This window comes from Solea senegalensis, linkage group LG18 (assembly GCF_019176455.1).
Source record: "Solea senegalensis isolate Sse05_10M linkage group LG18, IFAPA_SoseM_1, whole genome shotgun sequence".
Classification (NCBI taxonomy): Eukaryota; Metazoa; Chordata; class Actinopteri; order Pleuronectiformes; family Soleidae; genus Solea; species Solea senegalensis.
In genome coordinates, this window is record NC_058041.1 from 18,215,937 (window position 1) to 18,235,152 (window position 19,216).

Consider the following 19,216-nt stretch of genomic DNA (forward strand, 5'->3'; position numbering starts at 1 on the left):
TTGAGATCCAGAGGAAGGAGATCGGAGTCTGCTCAGTGTCTAAACAAGGGTTTAATCTTGTACAAGAGGAGCATTCACAAAGCAACACACAGGCCAGTTACAAAGTGAAGACTCCCTGTCTTGTAGGAAACAACAAGGTATTTATCTGTCTCAATGGGTCTGTTATCACCCTGCCCTAAGTCGCAGACCCATTGTCTCTATTCACAAGTCACATCAAACAGTTCCTAAAACAATACAAATGGTCACTGGTCACAAGTCACATCGAACAGTCACATTAGCAATACAAAGGGTCAGTGGTCACAGGTCACATCAAACGGTTGCATTGAACATTTGTCTTCATGTATTACATGAGGTACATAATTTCCATGACAACATCAATTCACCACCTCAGATTATATAAACTGCATAATAATATGAGCAATAAATCCTGACAGATATACTGTAAATGCCTCTGCAGCCTAAAAAGCGCTAATTGAATTCACTCAAAGATCAAAGGGCTCACCGCAATGAGCCGCAATGGCGTTGCCCATGAACACATATGTCCAGACATGTCAGAACAGACCATCAAACTTACCTAATATAAGAATTTACGTGAATAAAGTGCACATCAGCCTCAATAACTTTCGCATAGACATTAAATCACAGAGAAATGATGATTAAAAAGAAGAAGTGAATCAGTAACTTCATATCCCAATAAGCCCATGACAGTAACAGTAAACGAAATAAACATCACAAGGCGTGCACACACTTTACTGAACTGCAATAATGCAGTTACGTTCAACAATGACGCACACCGACACTGTAGTGCTGCACGATGCACTTCGGCGAGAGATTAAAGAAAGGAAAAGAGACGGAAGATCCCTTCGCCGCTGTAACTACAATGACCAGAATGCTTAGTGCTCTTAAAGGCATACAGGTACACTCGACTAAGACGGCAAGTATTAAAGAAAATAATAAAACATACTAATTCACTAAAACTTCTGGAGCCTTTCTAACAGGCTGCATATTAAGAAGCCATGTGTTTCCTCTGTGACATGCAGCTGATTAGCCGAAAAAACAACTGGAATTAGCCAAAAAAGTACTGGAATGTGGTATCACCTCACCCTAACCAGGAATCCATTCACAGCGATAAAACAACCCTAATTCAAAGTTTATGATTTTAAGACTCACAATACTGTGATTTGAAGCACGTAGTGGCTTCTTCAAAAGTTGCATAATTTTGAAAAACCGAAAATCCCTCATTTTCTAAAAGAAAATAATCTATTTTCTTTGTTTACTTGGTTTGCGCTGGGTCGACTTGTTGCTGGTTTAGCCGTGGAGGGTCACAATTATATTAGTATGTGTGTTTGCTCCTAATTTTTGAATAAACTACCATTATTAATTCCACTAATGGATACATATTATTTAATCTTTGGGGGACACATAGACTATGTGATGAACACTCAGTTGGATCGCTACAGCTCCAGGGTAACCAGTCTCTCAAATGATCCTTGGAGACTTACTCATTTTTTTCACATGTACACCACACATAGGCTACTCAAGAACATGTTCAGTGTTTTTTTCTTGATAGGGTTTTATTACCATCTGTACACTCTTCTGAATAGTCTCATAGTTATAGTCATATCAGACCATGCTCCTTTACTGCTTGACTTCAGGTTTGACTCTCCAGCAGCTGGAAGTCCATAGTGGAGACTTAACACATCTTTACTGTGTGTAGATTCTTCCACACATAACTCAAGTAATCCCCCACTACTATGGGAATGCAGCACATATACAGACCTATTTCTCTTTTAAATGTTGATGTAAAAATACTTCCCAATTATGTCTGTAGCAAAACTACACTTACCCATTCACTTCAGGAGCTACATAAACATAACTTTGTTAAACTACTAACCAAAGTGAAAGTGGACCTACAAAAATGGACCGTGTTACCACTCTCATTGGCTGGTAACGTGCAAATAAAAATGAATATCTTGCTGAGGTTTTTGTTTCTTTTTCAATGTCTTCCGCTCTTCCTGACTGTTATGCCCCAGTCTAGGGGGCCTAGGACATCTTCCCCAAGTCCCAAGTGACCACAAACGATTTTTAGCGTTGTATACAAAAAAAGAATGATTAATTTACAAAGGTAGGATAAATTATTACAAAATGGTTAAACTGAGGTCTAGGCTTCAGGGTGGACTAAGGCCAAAATAACAAACAAAAAGGTCCCTGTCTAGAAAACAATAAATCTTAGCAACCTAAGCAACCTGAACAAACCAAATAACAGGAACTTACATCCCTAACTAAATAAACAGGAGAAAACGCTTTAACAAAAATGGCAGTCCACCCCTACTGTTTGCAAAACTGCTAAACTATACAAAAAGACAAAACTATCGTGGAAGTGTGGCCAGTTGGGAGAAGAGGAAGATGAGGAAGTGTCCCCATCTGCCATGCTGTTCTTGCCCCCGTCGTCCACCATCTTGGCTCCTTATATAACAGGTGGTAATCAAGTGCAACCAATGGAGCGGCAGGGCCCAGAACCAGTCCACCAATCCTGGTACGGCTAGGACACACAGCAATTTACCTATTGACAGAAAAAAACACAGGGCACACACACAAAGCACACACACAGCACTTCCACAGCAACATAACGACAACAGTCGTAACACTGACAAAATCCTTTTTTAAACAACTGGATAAGATTATCCTTCCATTTCTGTGGGCAGCAAAGGTAGCAAAAATAAAGAAAACGGCTCTGCAGGTGGCAAGGTGGGAGGTTGTATTGGGCCTGCCTAACTTTTTATTACTGGGCAGCAAATATAAATAAAATACTTAGCTGGGGACATGAGAGGGAATTAGACTGGTGTAGAATGGAGTCGCTCTCTCGTCATACAACTTAATTTCTTGAGATGCTCTCCTCTACCTATCCCTACCAAAAGCATACTTAAAACCCTGAAAATATGGACTTCAAATTACTTGATCTTACCCTTTTGGACCATTATCAATAACCATGACTTTTCGGTCTCTAAACTTGACCCAGCATTTTCACTTTGGAATGATAAAGATATCATGTCATTCAGAGAATTGTTTTTCAATGGGACATTTTAACGCCTGTTGTCTAAATATGGTCTCCTCAGTGTGGCAGCCCACTGCTCCTAATTCTAGGATGGGTCAAATGCAGAGGAATACTTTCCCTAAGGGGATTAATAAAAATACAATTCAATTCTCAAATCCTTTACTGTGTCAGACAGTGGAATAATGGATGAAGAGATGAAAAAATCAGCAAAACTGAGTGTATTTAAAAAGAAGTATGTATTGACTATTAATCAATACAGAATGACCCAGGAGGAAAGTATGACAAAGGTCAGAGACCGAAATCTGTAGACACTGTGTGGAGACGGCAGGGGAGGCAAATGTAACCAAACAAAAAAAAGCGAATGTACCCAAACAACAGCTGACACTGATACAAATGTCAACACATGAGAAGTATTTAGCTGCCCCTGTGAAACAAGTCACTACGGAGAATCAATTGATCCAAGATGGAACTGCTAAGCTGATCGACAGAGTGTTCTCAACAAGAAGTACAGGTTCTGGTGAACCTAGTTGCCCAGATGGGACCTTCATGGCTGGCTACATTCGGGACAAATGGGATAAGTGGAAAGTCGTGTGCCTTGCCGCACTGGATGTAGAGGATGTGTACATGTTGCAACCCAGTCTCATAGAAAAACGTACCCTGGCTACGTTGGTCCACAGTGCAAAAACGTAGAGGGGCTACAATAATGGCCCTGGAATTGTATGACTGTTACATTTTTTTCTGCCTATTCTTTTGCGTCCAGGTCACGTGACTTTCAAGATTCCGGCCGTGAGAACAAAAACATGGCGGACATTTCTCTAATTTCTAGTGAAAGAAATCAATATTTTGAGTATGATTCTGCATAAAAATGCGTTTTGATTACATTTCTAGCGAGAAATATATATTTTAATTTCATAATATTCACTTAGTGAATGTACATAATCACTCGCTTGCTCGTTGTTGCGAAGATTATTCAGATCTCGCCAGAAAAATGTGAAACTGATACGTTTTGGTTGTGGCCCCAGATTACACATAGGACACCCTTGCGATCTGACAGATCAAACCCTCGACAACTACATGCCTTGCGTCTGAGGTTGATTTGCCGATCGACACATTATTCCGTGGCAGCGGGAGAAACTAATATTGACAAAGTGACGAGTTACGATCAAATGTCCGCTGTGTTTAATTTTGAAATCTACCGGAACCTGTAACTTCCTGTGTGGTGCGATCTCATTGATGGGGTTTGGCGCGTCATGGGCCCACGAAGAATAAGGGGACGAAGAAGAAGAAGAAGACGAAGAAGACGAAGAAGAGGAAGAAGAAGAGGAAGAAGAAGATGAAGAAGAGGAAATAAACGAGGAAAACGAAGCGGGACAGGGTAAACAAGGAGGAAAAGCAAGCGTGGAAAAATAACGACCAAGCTGTGCAAATGGATCAACTTGACCCTGACGATGCCATATTCCTGGTTGATGCGTTCCTGGATGAATGCAAGGTACATAACATCTCAGTGTCCCATGCTAATTACATGCTAATTACAATGTCTAAGGCCCTAATAGACTCTGATGTATAGCAAGGAAAAAGTATCAAGGTACAAAACTGAAAACACTCCAAACAATGAACTATTCAGTACCTGGTTCAATGTCTTTATTCACATGCAAGCTATAGTGCTGAGCTGAGTTCACACTTAGAGCCAGTTAGAGTTTCATTCAATATACTGACAAAATGTTTCACTTTCTTTTCTTTTTTTTCAATGTAGAAAGGGTTTTCTAGTCAGTACAGATCTTATTTGTCAGTACAGATCTGAGTTTTTACAATGTAATACCATTATATATAACATTGGTTTTATAATAAGATGTTTGTAGCTGGTGATAAACCTTGGTGGGTGGTGGTTCATTCTGTGGCTCTATTGATTATGTAGGTGGATCAGCAAGAACACACAAAAGGAGGATCAGAGAAATCCACAAAGGTGTGTGTTTGGCTTGATGAGGACAAAGATGGTCAGTTTCTTGTGCAAGTGTAAATCCCTCCTGTTCTCACTCTCAAGACACAACTGGAGAAAATGTGACCATCGAAAATTTAGGTTTTTCCTTTTTTCCCTTAGTACTTGTTTCTTCATTTGTTATGTGGTAATTGCCCCGATTTACCATTGCCTTCTTCCCTCTTCATTTTCAGATTCCCTCGTTCAAGATGTGCGAGACCTCTTAGGAAGTGGTCCTGAACAACCTCTGCCCTCGCACTGGAGGAACAGGCAAACTTCCTCTCTGGAAAATTGGACAGTGCTGAGGCCCTTCATGGTGAACAATATGTTGTCATCTGAGAAGCCCAAGGAGGGGGTTTGCCATCATTGTGGACACAACGCTGCAGTAGTGATGTGTAGGGACTGTTTACCACGATCACTCTACTGCACAGCCTGTGACCTTTCCACACATGAGGCCCTGGTGCTTCATAACAGAGCATCCATGGTGGAGGGGTTCTTCAGACACCTGCCACCATCCACTTTTGTTCAGCAGCATGAGGGAGGGAAATTCTCCTATCATGAAAAAGGTAGTTTTTAAGTCTCAGGTTATATAGGCTGTTTTACATTTTACACAAACCCTGGTTTACTCCAACAGGAACAATCCTCACTGTTGAGTTTTTGGTTTCATTTACTCTAATGTGTAAACTTATTCTGCTTTTTAGATTGCATGTTACCAATCGTTCCTCCCTGCTGTGACTGCTCCACTGGGCAAACAAGCTTTTCCAAGGGAAAGCCAGTTATTTTAATTGGAATTAATGGTAACATTTTTGTTATTATTTCTTCATATTGTGTTTTTTGTTTCTTGTGAACAAGAGATTAATGTTTTTCTCTGACATTACAGGAAGATACAACCTCTTCCTTCCATCAGTAAACTGCTCCTGTGGAAAAACCTTGTCAGTGACTATAAGCGATCTGGTTGAAAGTGGTTACTGGCCAGCCACTGTCAATTTTGAGACCTTGTACATGGTGGACTTGTTCACCACGTATGAGGATCTAAAAATCACTGCCCCAGGGATGTCACGACAAGCTTTTGTAAGCATGCTCGAGTGTCGAACGAAACTCTTCGGGCGAGTGAGTGAATTTGTCGTTTAAATTTGGATCACCTTTTAAATAACTGATTAATTGTTAGGACTTGTTCTTACGATCCTCAAAATTTCAGCACACATTTCTTGACAGAGCCCTTTTTTCGCCAGTAGCACAGTCTGAAGCCAACCTTCGATATATCATCAGTTGTGTACTAACTGCTTACTGTTTGTTTTGTTTGTTTTCTCACTTTTGCTCTCAGAGTGGTAAGATATGTGGGGACACAATGCAGAGGGCCTTCCTCGAATGGGCCTATGCCAAATTTGAGGTTGAAAAGCTGTCTCAGGTCCAGCATTTTCAGTGCCCTGCATGCACACCCTCCATGTTGTCAGTTGCAGTGGATGGGAACCGCAAATTATATCGTTTCAAAAGCCAACCAGGGTGTGTAACATTCATGTACAATGAAATGCTAGTGAGCCAAAAATTAAAAATGACTTTTATACTGTAAATGTAACCCACATCTATATATTTCTTTTTGATGGAGTCTTTTTGGCCAGTGATGCTGAGGTGTCCTCCTTTGTTGATTACATCCATGGAACAACTGGACATGTAAGCTAAATTTATATTTCTTCATGTGTAACACCACAATTTAAAACATTTATGAATGTTTGCCTGTTATTTTCAAAATTTAAACATTATTTGGTGTATTTAAGTAAGTGGAATTATTGCATCAAATGCCATAATACATAATATATACATAATAGATTTACTGCTTATTTTGTATAATGTAACTGTATAAATGTCTGTATTTGCCCTCATCTGTTTAAGAATCCAGGGAAAGGGAGATGTGGTGCGGGTCAGTGGACAGCAGCACGAGAGTCTGCCAGCAAGTCTGCAAGCAAACTAGACGAGGAAGGTGTTGAAGTTGCTGTCTGCCGTCATGGGGTCTTGCTGAAGGGACTGAATATGTTCCGTGGAGAAATATTTGCATACCCATTATATCTCCAGAAACAGCTAGCTTCACAGACCGTCCAGTTTTTTTGCTCTGATGTGGTCTGCAAATATTGGCCATATCTGCAGAGAGTTGTGGACCACTGTCCAGAGTTGGAGGACTTGCTGAACATGCGCCCATTTCTCTCCATCATGCATGCAAAAGCGCATTCTTGGATGTGTGAGGTAATAATGACAATTAGATGTATTTCTTACCAATTTGTACCACACATTATGATTGTCTGTCCACTGCCCCTACTTTTTGTTTTCCAAATGATAACATTCATCTAAATGTATTACAGTTAAAATGGGGGGGACGCAATCAAGAAGGAGCTGGAACAACAATCGGGGAGGAGGTTGAACAGGTTAACAGCTTCCTCTCCCGAGCAGCCATCTGTTCCAAGTACATGTCAAAAGCCGGTAAGCATTCTTCATGTATAGTTGTGTCCAAATTGAGACCACAAGCCGACATATCATCTCCACATAGACCAAACCAGAAGGTGTAGCACCTCTCTACAATAGAGTGCTTCCTGGTGGTCAGGTGGAGTCAAATCTCTGCAGGTGTCCAACTCCAGAGAAGACAAACAGCACCAGACTTAAATATTTCCCATGTTCCCCCTTCTGAGAAGGGGTTTGAACACTGATGCTCGGCCTTTGCATTTTAGATTTCCATGCATAGGTGCTCCCTTAATAATTGAAAATAATTGTCTAGTCAGCACTTTTATACTGATCAAGATTCTCTTTATAATAATTTAACTTCTGACACATTAATTAAGTGTATTCTCTCCAGGTTTATGTAACAATATTAGAGAATGATCAATGTAGTATCTGACCTTTGGTCCTCACTGTGGACCTAAATTACTGCATATACATTGTGTGTCAAGTTCGCACAGACATGCTGACAATCCAGGCAAGTGGCTGGAACAAGCGAAAGGCGGAAAACCTTGACCGGACACTGGCCATAAGATACATCAAGGTACTAACTAGGCAAATAGGCAAATATGTATAATAACAGTTTTTAAATTGTGTCTCAGCATTTGTTAACACAGAAATGTCTTTCGGACAGACTGTACAAAGGATTACAGAGGCAACAAAGGACCTGGAGAAACTCACCGCAGAGTTGTCTATACAGCAAGACATAGTCCAGCAGTGGGTGTCTGATGTTCAGCAGTGGACCTCAGGTACTTTGAGAAAATATTTGATGGCTCTGCTCTTGTACAGCGGATCTGAAAAGAGGCTGATTGTAAACTGAGATGGGCATGAATTAATTTGTTTGTTGTCGTCCAAAGGAGCAACAACCCAAAATGACCTGCAGAGGACCATCGAGGGGTTATATTTGGGCATCAAACAGCGAAAATTTCAGCTGTATCGTCAGTCTGGTGAGAGCAGAAAAGGCCACTAGTAATGCAAATTTGTGAAAAAATGAATTCACTACTGACTTATACATAGTATAAACAGTCATTTATTTAAAAAAACAAACATCTTTTGAAGTAGGTTTACTACAAGTCAGAGCAGCATACTGAAAAACTGTCAAAATCATAATAATTTTGAGTGCAATATCCAAATATTTCCAATATTTATGCAAAGTGCAGAGATGTCCTGACCTACAAATGTTGTAAAACACTTCAATAAAAAATATGTAGTGTTTTTACAATTTTTCAAATGATAATGAAACTTTTGATGCAAAAATGATCACACAGCATCTGTCACAATAGTCATATACACATACATGTATATTGAGAAGCCTCATTTTTTTATGGTGGTTTTGTGTGGTCATGGTGTGAGTGCACTCATTTTGTGTTTCTCATTGTAGGTGGGAATAAACGAAGGCATCAACTGAGAAAAAAGATTGCTCTTGAGAAAAAAGCCTTGGAAGTTGCCATCAATGACCATAATACTACTGTGGGGGAAGTTGGAAAACTCCCTCCTCCCAATGAACTCCTGGCTGTGGACAACTACTCCTGGCCATGGGAATGTAAGTACTTCCTCTGAAATGCACTGAATACCAATTGTTTGATGCACACATCTTGATGTACATATGGAATGTGTATGGAATGATGTAAATCTTAAGACACTAGGCAATATGCAAAAAAATTAATGCAGTAATGTATAAATGGATGTTATCGAACCCCTTTTGCGAAGCGCTGGGGTACTATCACATCCTGTCAGGGTTTATTTCTCTATTGTAGGAATACACCCATAGCAGTAAGCAGTTAGGGACAGACAGACAGACAGACAGACAGACGACTTTATTGATCCCTTTGAGAGGTTCCCTCAGGGAAATTAACAAAGGGAAGGGTTGTGTATGAGTGGGTTCGCTGTTGGTGGATAAATAACACAAAGCATGATCATGAGATTATCACCTGTTACTAATGAATATGTTTAGGTGAATGATCCAAACAGGTGGTTTGGAGTTTTCAACAAATTTCCCCAGCTTGTTTGAAATTTGCTGCAGCCATCAAAATCACAAAAAAACCAATATGTATGCGAAATATCTTCTGTCATAATATTTTTATAGTAGTTAAGATGTAAGATAACACTTTATGTAATGTATTGCAGGTCATGGTGATATGGAGCGAAAAAAAAATGTTTTTGATAAGGTAATGCTGCTGGCTAGACTGAAAGAAGAAGAAGTCATTGTGGTTCGTGAAGTCAAACAGCACATGGAGTACATGAGGAGTGTTGCTGGACTGATTAAAGAGCTTACCTTTCAGCTCACTGAAGACACCAATGGCAAATGTAAGGACAATAAATAGTTTGTCCTTTTTTTCAATTTGCTTCTCTGGTAACCACTTGGCGTATTTATTTTTATTTTAATGTCACATTCTCAGGCAGTACAGAGGGATTGATGGAGAAAGGACATGAGGGACTACTCTGATTGTGTGAAGTTGAAGCACAGCTGGCCACAGCACGCACAACATACAATAGTATTCTTGGACTGCAAACATTGTCCTTAGATGACTTCTCTGAAGAGGAAGACTTGGAGAATACTTCTTCTACTGATGAGGAACTGGGAGACTAGTTATTAGGGACATGATGTGTATCGAACTAAAACAGTGCTGTAAATAACTTGTTTGTAAAACCTGAGGCAATTTTACTGCTGTTTACTGCAAATTCCTCTGAAACTGTAAACAACCATTATGTTAGTATTGTGCATCCTACATAGCTTCACTGTATGTATTGTTACTCTCTCCAACAGTGTGCTATTTGTGCTTATTTTTCCACATGTTAGTATATTAATTCTCTCTCTCTCTCTCACTCACTCTCACACCTTCTCTATCTGAAGATATACAGTCTTTATTTTGAACAGGGCATAGTCTCTTGGTTTTAGAAAGCCTGCTTTATTAATTTCACCCAGTAAAGTGAACTGTTGTTTCAACTATAGTCATGTCTCTTTTGTTTGTTTCATGAATAGTTTTTATTTAAGCCAGTTTCCTGTTTTATCCCATTGTGTGAGTTGTTTCTTTCAGGTAAGTCTGTCGTAAGCATTAGGTCTATATTCTAAGGCAGGGCTCATCAACTACACTTGTCCAAGTGCTGGAATTTTTCTGACAGACACCATCAGGGCCAGACACTCTTTAATTTTACTATAATATAATAGGATATATAATTAAAATGAATATTGTACCCTAAGTAATATATTATTATTCCATATATCAATTTGCCTTTGAAAAAACAAGTTATTTTTTAGCCTTTGTCAGTGTTAACAGACTCATATTACCTATATGATAGCAAGCCACTAGTTGAGGCTGTCAACTGCTAATGTGGGGAAGGTGATTGTCGCTGGATGAGGTGGTCAATCACAGTGAACTGATTGACATCCAGGCCGCTGGTGACATGAAGGCTGCTCTCTAAGGTACAGAAAGTTTTAGGGTGGATTGTCCCCAAAAGTATGATATACAGAAGACATTGGCCATGCATGTGCTCACTTTGTTTGGATCAACATACATCTGTGAATTTGTGAAAAGTCAAGTAGGACTGCAGGCGCATAAGGCAAGCATAAAAGCTGTCAAGCCTGATGTTAAAAAGATAGTGTTGGAGGGGAAATGTCACTTGTCTTGCAAATAGTGTGATTATTGCCTATGTTTTGTCCTGGAATTATAAGCCTTCAAATATGCCCTGAGGTTAAGGTTCAAAGATCAATATCTCAAAGCAGAAATAATTAAGAGCCTTCAAATTGATATATGTTACTCTCAAGACAATTCCAGTGATGTATGACAAAGTTTATTTTTTTTTCTTTTTGGACATGAGCCCTAACAGGCTCAGGTTCAGAGAGCACTTTGAAGTGTGTGTGTGTAAATAATGATCAAAATGAGGATTGGTTGAGTATTGTTTGTATCTTTATGATTTTGGAGGACTTTATGCCAGGATGAGGTAATACAGTAATTCAAATCATTTATATACATACATCAAAGGAGACAAAGGTAGAGTGACAATTAGGTAGACTAATAATAATAATTATGATAAGAAAGTAGGCCTTGATAGAGAGGCTACTAATTGGAAACAGTAGGCCACATCCAGTCTAGGTTGTCTGCATGCAAATTCACAAGTATTCCACTGTGTTTTCTATTCATTTGCTATTAAACATTGTGTTTCTGACATTCTTGACAGACCACCTCTATTTCAGTAGTTTTCGTTTTTTTACCTGGTTAAAAAATGACTGCAGTGCTGTGACTGTGCTCTTTTTCAGCCAAGTTACTCTGTCACACAATGCATCTAATGTTATAGTTAGATTTTAGTAGACAAAAAAGTGTGTGCAGTGCTTCATTGGATAACATGGTTAACTAGTATTTTTGGATGACATAACCTCAGCTGCAGCCAGGCACCCTGCTGGAAATATAGCCTACAATGAAATAAATTATTATTTTGCAATCACAGATTATAATTTGCCCAAAAACAGAGATTATAGTGGTCTTTGGGTTCAGGTTATGGTAGATAGTCAACCTTTGAAATGGAATGACAACAGGTGATTCAGCCACAGCGGAGAGGAAGACAGAAGTGGGTGGATGTCTGCCAGTATTTCCAAAAAGCATTATTGAGCCTGATGGAATGGCGTCAAATACAACTGCAAATTCTCATGGCATAACTGGAATATTATATGTTGATAGAAATTCTCAGTAAGAGAAAAGTCACCCCTTCCCGTTAAATAGCAGAATCTGATTCTGTACCCAATTCTCAAAAAAGAGTGACTTGTTTTTATATAAAATATCTCTGTTATTCCAAATTAGATACGTGTGGGATGAGAAAGAAATAATAAATGAGATAAAAATAAATGAGAGACCATGCTAAAAGGACCTGTTTATGGAAAGTGGACAGTTCTACAGGGAGTTTGTCCAAGTTGTAATTGCAGTTCAAAATAAAGCTCAGACCACCATAAAACATACAGACATATAAGCAAGTGAGAGAATATATAGTGGGGAATAAAATTCCCAATCGAGACAGGGTTTTGTAGAAAATACTTAGCCCAATTTATCTTAAAATCAGTGTCACAAAAGTGGCATCACGTTTTTACGTGTGGGCACATGGACGTGTGGGCAACGTAGCTGCGAGAGGTCGCTGATTGGCACGTGGGTTGCCCTATCACAGAGGCACAGAGGTCAGCAGATTGACAAGTGAGTGAGGGGTGTGTCCGGGCTCTCCGCCAACATCATTCATACTGTACATCCTCTAAGGTAGGCAATGAACACTCGTACTGATATCAATATGCTAACGGAACCTGAATTATAAAGTTAGTTAGCGCTGTCTAGGTCATAATTATTTACATGTTTTTATAGTGATGTGGTCAATGACATAGGGGTTTATCCAGCATTATATTAGTCACCGCACTTAACGTTAGCTGCAGTTGGCGGCAATGTGCTAACCGAGGACAGAATGATGAGATTAGTTGAAAACTTTATTGATACCAAATTCACATGTCACTTCAGCAGAATCAAAATGAGATAGGAGCTATAGTAAGACAAGTGATAAAATCACATACACAAACAAAATACAGATATACCTAGATGAAAACAAAAATCAACTTGGAGCTATGTGAGACTATAGAGTATGGGTTAGGGTTGCATAGAATCTGTAGCCTTGTATTTGCTGCTAAGGATAATAGCAGTTAATTGGATGTGATGCTGTGATATGAACACCATTGAAACAGTGCTACATGAAGTGTTGATGTCTGACAAGACTAATAATGCTGAAGTAGGCCAAATTACAAACATTTGTAATGTGATAACACTTAAATAATGCAGTTCTTTTGTCACTTTAGTTATTAAATGTTGATTGTTTTATATTGTAGTTTGAAGATGCCGCGAGGATCAACAACAACAACCTGTGTGACCTGCAGGGCAGCTATTGGTGTGGCCACCAAGACCTGCAAATATTGCCAGTCAGTACAACCCAGGAAGCAACGACTGGCAAAAAAACTCCAAAAATTTGAGGCCAGAAAGGAGATGTGGTTGAAAAACCAAAAAAAAAACCAAACCACCTCTCATGTTGTTGATGAGGCATCTGTCTTAGTATGTGTTTAACTTCTATAGTAATTATTTACATACTTATATGTCTGTATGTTTTATATAATGTATATCTGTATTTTCAGGTAGAAAAGTTAAACACATTGGGCTACATGGCCGTAGTCTTTCTTGGAAAGAAAAGGAAGAAGCAGAACACCTGGTCCGCACAAGTCCTCCATCCAAAATGGCAGTTGTCAGAGCATTCTGACAAATGCCTTGACAGGATGAAGGCTCTATAAGAAGTTTTACTTAATGGTAAGTGTGTGCGATTGTTTAAAATCTTACTCTACAGTCAACATAAATATAAATGTGCCACAGACACAGCAATTACAGTTGGGAATCTTCTTGGTACAGCTGTCATGGGGTAAACCACAGTGGGCCAAAAATAGCTTTTCACCTGTTGCTTCATTAAATTTTGTCTTTGCTTTAGCCAATAGGTATTTCTTTCTGAGGTGCAATAATTAATTGATATTTGGGATTATTAATCAATTATACAATTAATCACCAACAAATTTGATAAGTGATGAATAGGTTTGAGTCATAAGTTAAGTTATGTCATAAGTAAAGTTAAGTTAAAAGAGTCTCTGCTTTCAGAGTCATACATATAAATATATATGTATACAGTATATACATCATCTTTGACTTTGGGAAACACTGGTCAGTATTTTTTAACATTTTTTTATGCCTTTTGGGCCAAACAACTAATCGATCCATTGAAAAAAAAATAATAATTGACAGATTGTAAAAATAACCATTGTTTGCAGTAGAGCTGAAACAATTAATCGATTACTAAATGAATCAACAACTGTTTTAAATAATCAATGAATGGGTTAAAAGCTTTTTTCATGATTAAAACAAGATTTATGATTGTTTAAGCTTCTTAAATGTGAATATTTTCGTAATTTCTTTGCTCTTGATAACAAAGAAATCATTAAAAGTCAATCATTTTGGTTTGTGGACAACACAAGACATTTAACATAATCATTTCCAGGTTTGACGAACACTGCTCAGCATTTTTTAAGGTTTTCTGATATTTTATGGACCAAAGGATCAATAGATTAATCCAGAAATTATCGACAGATTAATCGATTATGAAAATAATTAGTTAGTTCCAGCTCTAGTTTGCAGACCTTGTTTCTTTTACTAGTCAGTGAGCCACATATTTGCATCAATTTGCATCAAAATCAGCCTCACCCCAGTTCTACAGAGAGCATAGATTCCATAGGGCAGCATTTATAGACAGAAGAATACAAAAGACATACATTTCCTTATGGATCACACTCACTGCTAGAAAAAAGAGGACATTTGTTCTTACTACAGGAGGTTAATACTTTCCTCTTTTTGTACCATTGAGGTTTTACTAAACAGCAGCCCACTACCAGTCCTCCGATGCAGCCCACCACCAGTCCTCCGATGCAGCCCACCATCCAGCTCAACACCAGTCCTTCCATCCCCACCATCCAGCCCACGACCAGTCCTCCGGATGCAGCCCACCACCAGTCTCCTCGGATGCAGCCCACCCAGTCCTCCTGAGGCAGCCCACCACCAGTCCTCCGATGGTGCCCACCACCAGTTCCTCCCATGCAGCCCACTCCATCCAGCCTCAACACCAGTCCTTCCATCTCACCATCCAGCCCACGACCAGTTCCTCCCATGCAGCCCACCATCCAGCTCAACACCAGTCCTCCCATCCCCACCATCCATGGCACCACCAGTCCTCCCATGCAGCCCACCATCCAGCTCAACACCAGTCCTTCCATCCCCACCATCCAGCCCACCCACCAGTCCTCCCATGCAGCCCACCATCCAGCTCAACACCAGTCCTTCCATCCAGCCCACAACCAGTTCACCCATCCAGCCCTACCATCCAGCCCACCAACCACCTCAGCAGAAACATGGTAAATTCTGCTGATATTTTCAAATAGCATATAAATCATGATTCAATTACTAGTCTGTTTCTTTTTCATATGTTGTTTAATCATGGTATACAAAACCATGTTAAACATCTAATCCGTCTCTCCTTCTTAATCTGAAATAATACTCTAAATGAAGAAATGTACCAGAACAGCTTCAATCTTTGGTGCCTCATTTTTAGCTGTATAGAATTCACTTCAGTCTACTGTATATATGGACAAGCTCAGTATGTGAACACACACACATCAAAATACAATACATTTTATCAGTTTGAAGATTAAATGTCTTGTCTTTGTAGAGTTTTAAATTTAATATAGGTTGAAAATGATTAGCAAAGCGTTGTATAATGTTTTTATTTTCGTTTTACAGTTGTCCCAGCTTCATTGGAATTGGTGTTTGTAAAACCCATTTAATCAGATTGACAGAATCTTCATACTTAGTAAATCATTCAGTGAGACCATGCAAGACACAACTCCCATCAATATTGAGATCATTATTATTATTGAGATAGTCTGTGTGGGAGGATCTACATTCATTGTTTTTCCCCTCATCTTTCAGTCTTTTCCTTCAATTGGTCACCTGTTTGTCCATCTTGTAGTCTATAACCCTTGGTAGAGCGAATAAGTGATCATACAGCATATGGTTAAACAATTTCCAAGTATTTCAATGGGTGCCCTGCAAAAGATTACAATATATATTAGAGCTGCAACTAACGATTATTTTCATAATCGATTTATCTGTTTATTGTTTTCTCGATTAATCGTTTGGTGATCAGAATATCAGAAAATCTTAAAAAAATGTTGATTGGTGTTCGTCAAACCTTGAAATGATGATGTTCTCAAATGTCTTGCTTTGTCCACAAACGAAAATGATTGACTTTTAATGATGTCTTTGTTATCCAGAGCAAAGAAATGTAGAAAATATTCACATTTAAGAAGCTTAAACAATCGGAAATCTTGTTTTAATCATGAAAAAAGCTTCAAACTGATTATTCGATTATCAAAATAGTTGTCGCTTAATTTAGTAATCGATTCATAATCGATTAATCGATTAATTGTTTCAGCTCTAATCTATATATTTACAATTGTAATGTTACATTTTATATTTGTTATTGGAATAGAGGTATTTAGACCAGTATTCATTGCAATAACAGCTCTTCACAGATACATTTCCTTAATCTCAACAGATGCAAAGAAAAAGAAGCAGAAGAATTCTGCAGCCTCAGTAGACATGTCTACAAGGAGGAAACTGAGGGGGAAAACATCACCCACAGGTTATTAAGCTTTCCTAGATTTACATTTCACCATTTCAAATCAGACTTCAGATACAGTAATAAGATATACCAGATATACTTAAGTCATATATATATATCATGTGTTGTGTGTCAAAATAGCTTTTGATACATTGATGACGATGTATGAGGTCAAACTCAAGTACTATTTTGCTCTTTCAGAATGTAACCATGGGATCCTAGAAGGGGATCCTTACTACCCAGTGAAGAGGGTGATCCAAATTGCTGAAGGTTAGCTTTACAATATTAAAAGTCTTAGATGTACTGGAATTGCAAGCACCCCAACTAGAAACCCCTTAAACTTTGATGTTTTTTTCAGGGGATCCAAATGCAGTTGGTGGAGTGGGAGCCCTGTTCACTCTGGTATGTACAATTTCTCATAGTTTTGATTGGAATAGCCTAATTCTTAGTCCTTCAAACTTAGTAATAGCCTTGGCTTGTATTTGTGGGCGGCTGTGGCTCAATTTGTCGAGGTGTCCTTAGGCAAGACACTGAACCCACACTTGCCCCCCAGTGTGTCACTGGGTGTGTGAATGCGTGCATTGGGATGCTAAAGTAATAATAATAATAATAATGATAATAATAAATTAGATTTCACAAACACACATTGGTTTAATGACATTTACAAAAGTCCAATGACTTGGGACTATTATTGTGCAGAAAATTGCAGAGGTCTTTCACAATGGATACCTTCAGAGAAGAGGTATATGATTTAAAATAAACGGCTACACCGTAGGTAATGCATATACAAACCTTAACCAAAATATTACCATAGGCAGGTCATTTACTGTTAGGGTTAGGGTTAGTTTATAAACCTACTGAATGAAGTTGTGGCTTGCTGTTGCTCATTGCCCTTAACCTTGTCATGTTTTGAAATTAACTTATGGCTGATGTAAAGACCTAAATGAAAAATAATCTTTTTTTATTACAGTGGGAAAACTTGGCCGCCACAGTGGGTGAAGAAGGAGAACACCACAAATTAAGGAAATAAAATATGTGTGTAATATGTGTGTGTGTATGTTGTTATAAAGTTTATTAAAAAACATTCAAAAGCCTGAAAGACTCCCACTTTGTAGGGAACCAGACAACACATACTGTTTGCAAAAGCTTGACAGATCATCTCAGATAGATAGATAGATAGATAGATAGATAGATATTGCATATTTCCAATAATATAAGTACAATTAATTAACCTCCAAGCAGACAAAAACGTGATCATACAGAAATAAGTTATTACTAAGAACAGACACGTGGTGGCAGCACTGTGTATGTCATAAGAAACTTAATCAATGGAATGGAATATTTATTGAAATATCGTGATCGAGGCGTAATACCACAAATAACATGCTAGTCGTGAAAATATTCAGTTAACAATCAGACTCCATCAAGCAAGCTAAAATGACTTCTTCTTCTTCTTCGTCTTCGTCTTCGTCTTCTTCTTCTTCTTCTTCTTCTTCGTCTTCGTCTTCGTCTTCTTCTTCTTCTTCGTCTTCGTCTTCTTCGTCGTCTTCTTCTTCTTCGTCCCCTTATTCTTCGTAGGCCCATGACGCGCCAAACCCCATCAATGAGATCGCACCACACAGGAAGTTACAGGATCCGGTAGATTCCAAAATTAAACACAGCGGACATTTGATCGTAACTCGTCACTTTGTCAATATTAGTTTCTCCCGCTGCCACAGAATAATGTGTCGATCGGCAAATCAACCTCAGACGCAAGGCATGTAGTTGTCGAGGGTTTGATCCGTCAGATCGCAAGGGTGTCCTATGTGTAATCTGGGGCCACAACCAAAACGTATCAGTTTCACATTTTTCTGGCGAGATCTGAATAATCTTCGCAACAACGAGCAAGCGAGTGATTATGTACATTCACTAAGTGAATATTATGAAATATTAGAAATGTAATCAAAACGCATTTTTATGCAGAATCATACTCAAAATATTGATTTCTTTCACTAAAAATTAGAGAAATGTCCGCCATGTTTTTGTTCTCACGGCCGGAATCTTGAAAGTCACGTGACCTGGACGCAAAAGAATAGGCAGAAAAAAATGTAACAGTCATACAATTCCAGGGCCATTATTGTAACCCCTCTACGTTTTTGCACTGTGGACCAACGTAGCCAGGGTACGTTTTTCTATGAGACTGGGTTGCCACATTCATGATGATCGGAATGCTCTCCCTGGGATGGGGAATGTTCCTGCAATACTGAGAAAGATCGGCAATGAGATGACCAATGAATTGATCAATGTGAACGTGGAAAGCGCAATAACAAAGAGAGCCATGGTTGGGCTGCGCTCCGACGTCTCCACAACCCTCGAGCATGTGAAAAGAATGGAGAAGCAAAGCGAGGCGAATCCTACGGATGAGATGGATGACTAAAGGGACTGGCTAGAGCTAGACTATATCTCTATGCTGAAACATGTTTTCTTTG

The 19,216-nt window shown here is 38.9% G+C and overlaps 1 protein-coding gene across 1 annotated transcript; it reads left to right on the forward strand.

Moving 5' to 3' along the window:
• The first annotated feature begins 6,495 nt into the window (after positions 1-6,495).
• LOC122759461 lies at positions 6,496-10,343 on the forward strand. Its single transcript, XM_044014353.1, has 10 exons — positions 6,496-6,533; positions 6,637-6,701; positions 6,921-7,268; positions 7,385-7,502; positions 7,967-8,058; positions 8,149-8,263; positions 8,372-8,461; positions 8,896-9,057; positions 9,642-9,821; positions 9,914-10,343. Exons 3-10 carry the CDS (start codon positions 7,059-7,061, stop codon positions 9,958-9,960), a joined length of 1,014 nt encoding a protein of 337 aa, XP_043870288.1. The 5' UTR covers positions 6,496-6,533; positions 6,637-6,701; positions 6,921-7,058; the 3' UTR covers positions 9,961-10,343.
• The last annotated feature ends 8,873 nt before the right edge of the window (positions 10,344-19,216 follow it).

Excerpts from the sequence above, each read along its gene's own strand:
- LOC122759461 (XM_044014353.1), top strand. The coding sequence starts at position 7,059 with ATGTTCCGTGGAGAAATATTTGCATACCCATTATATCTCCAGAAACAG. Across the intron at positions 7,269-7,384 it reads CGCATTCTTGGATGTGTGAG|TTAAAATGGGGGGGACGCAA; the intron begins GTAATAATGACA and ends AATGTATTACAG. Across the intron at positions 8,462-8,895 it reads TCAGCTGTATCGTCAGTCTG|GTGGGAATAAACGAAGGCAT; the intron begins GTGAGAGCAGAA and ends TTCTCATTGTAG.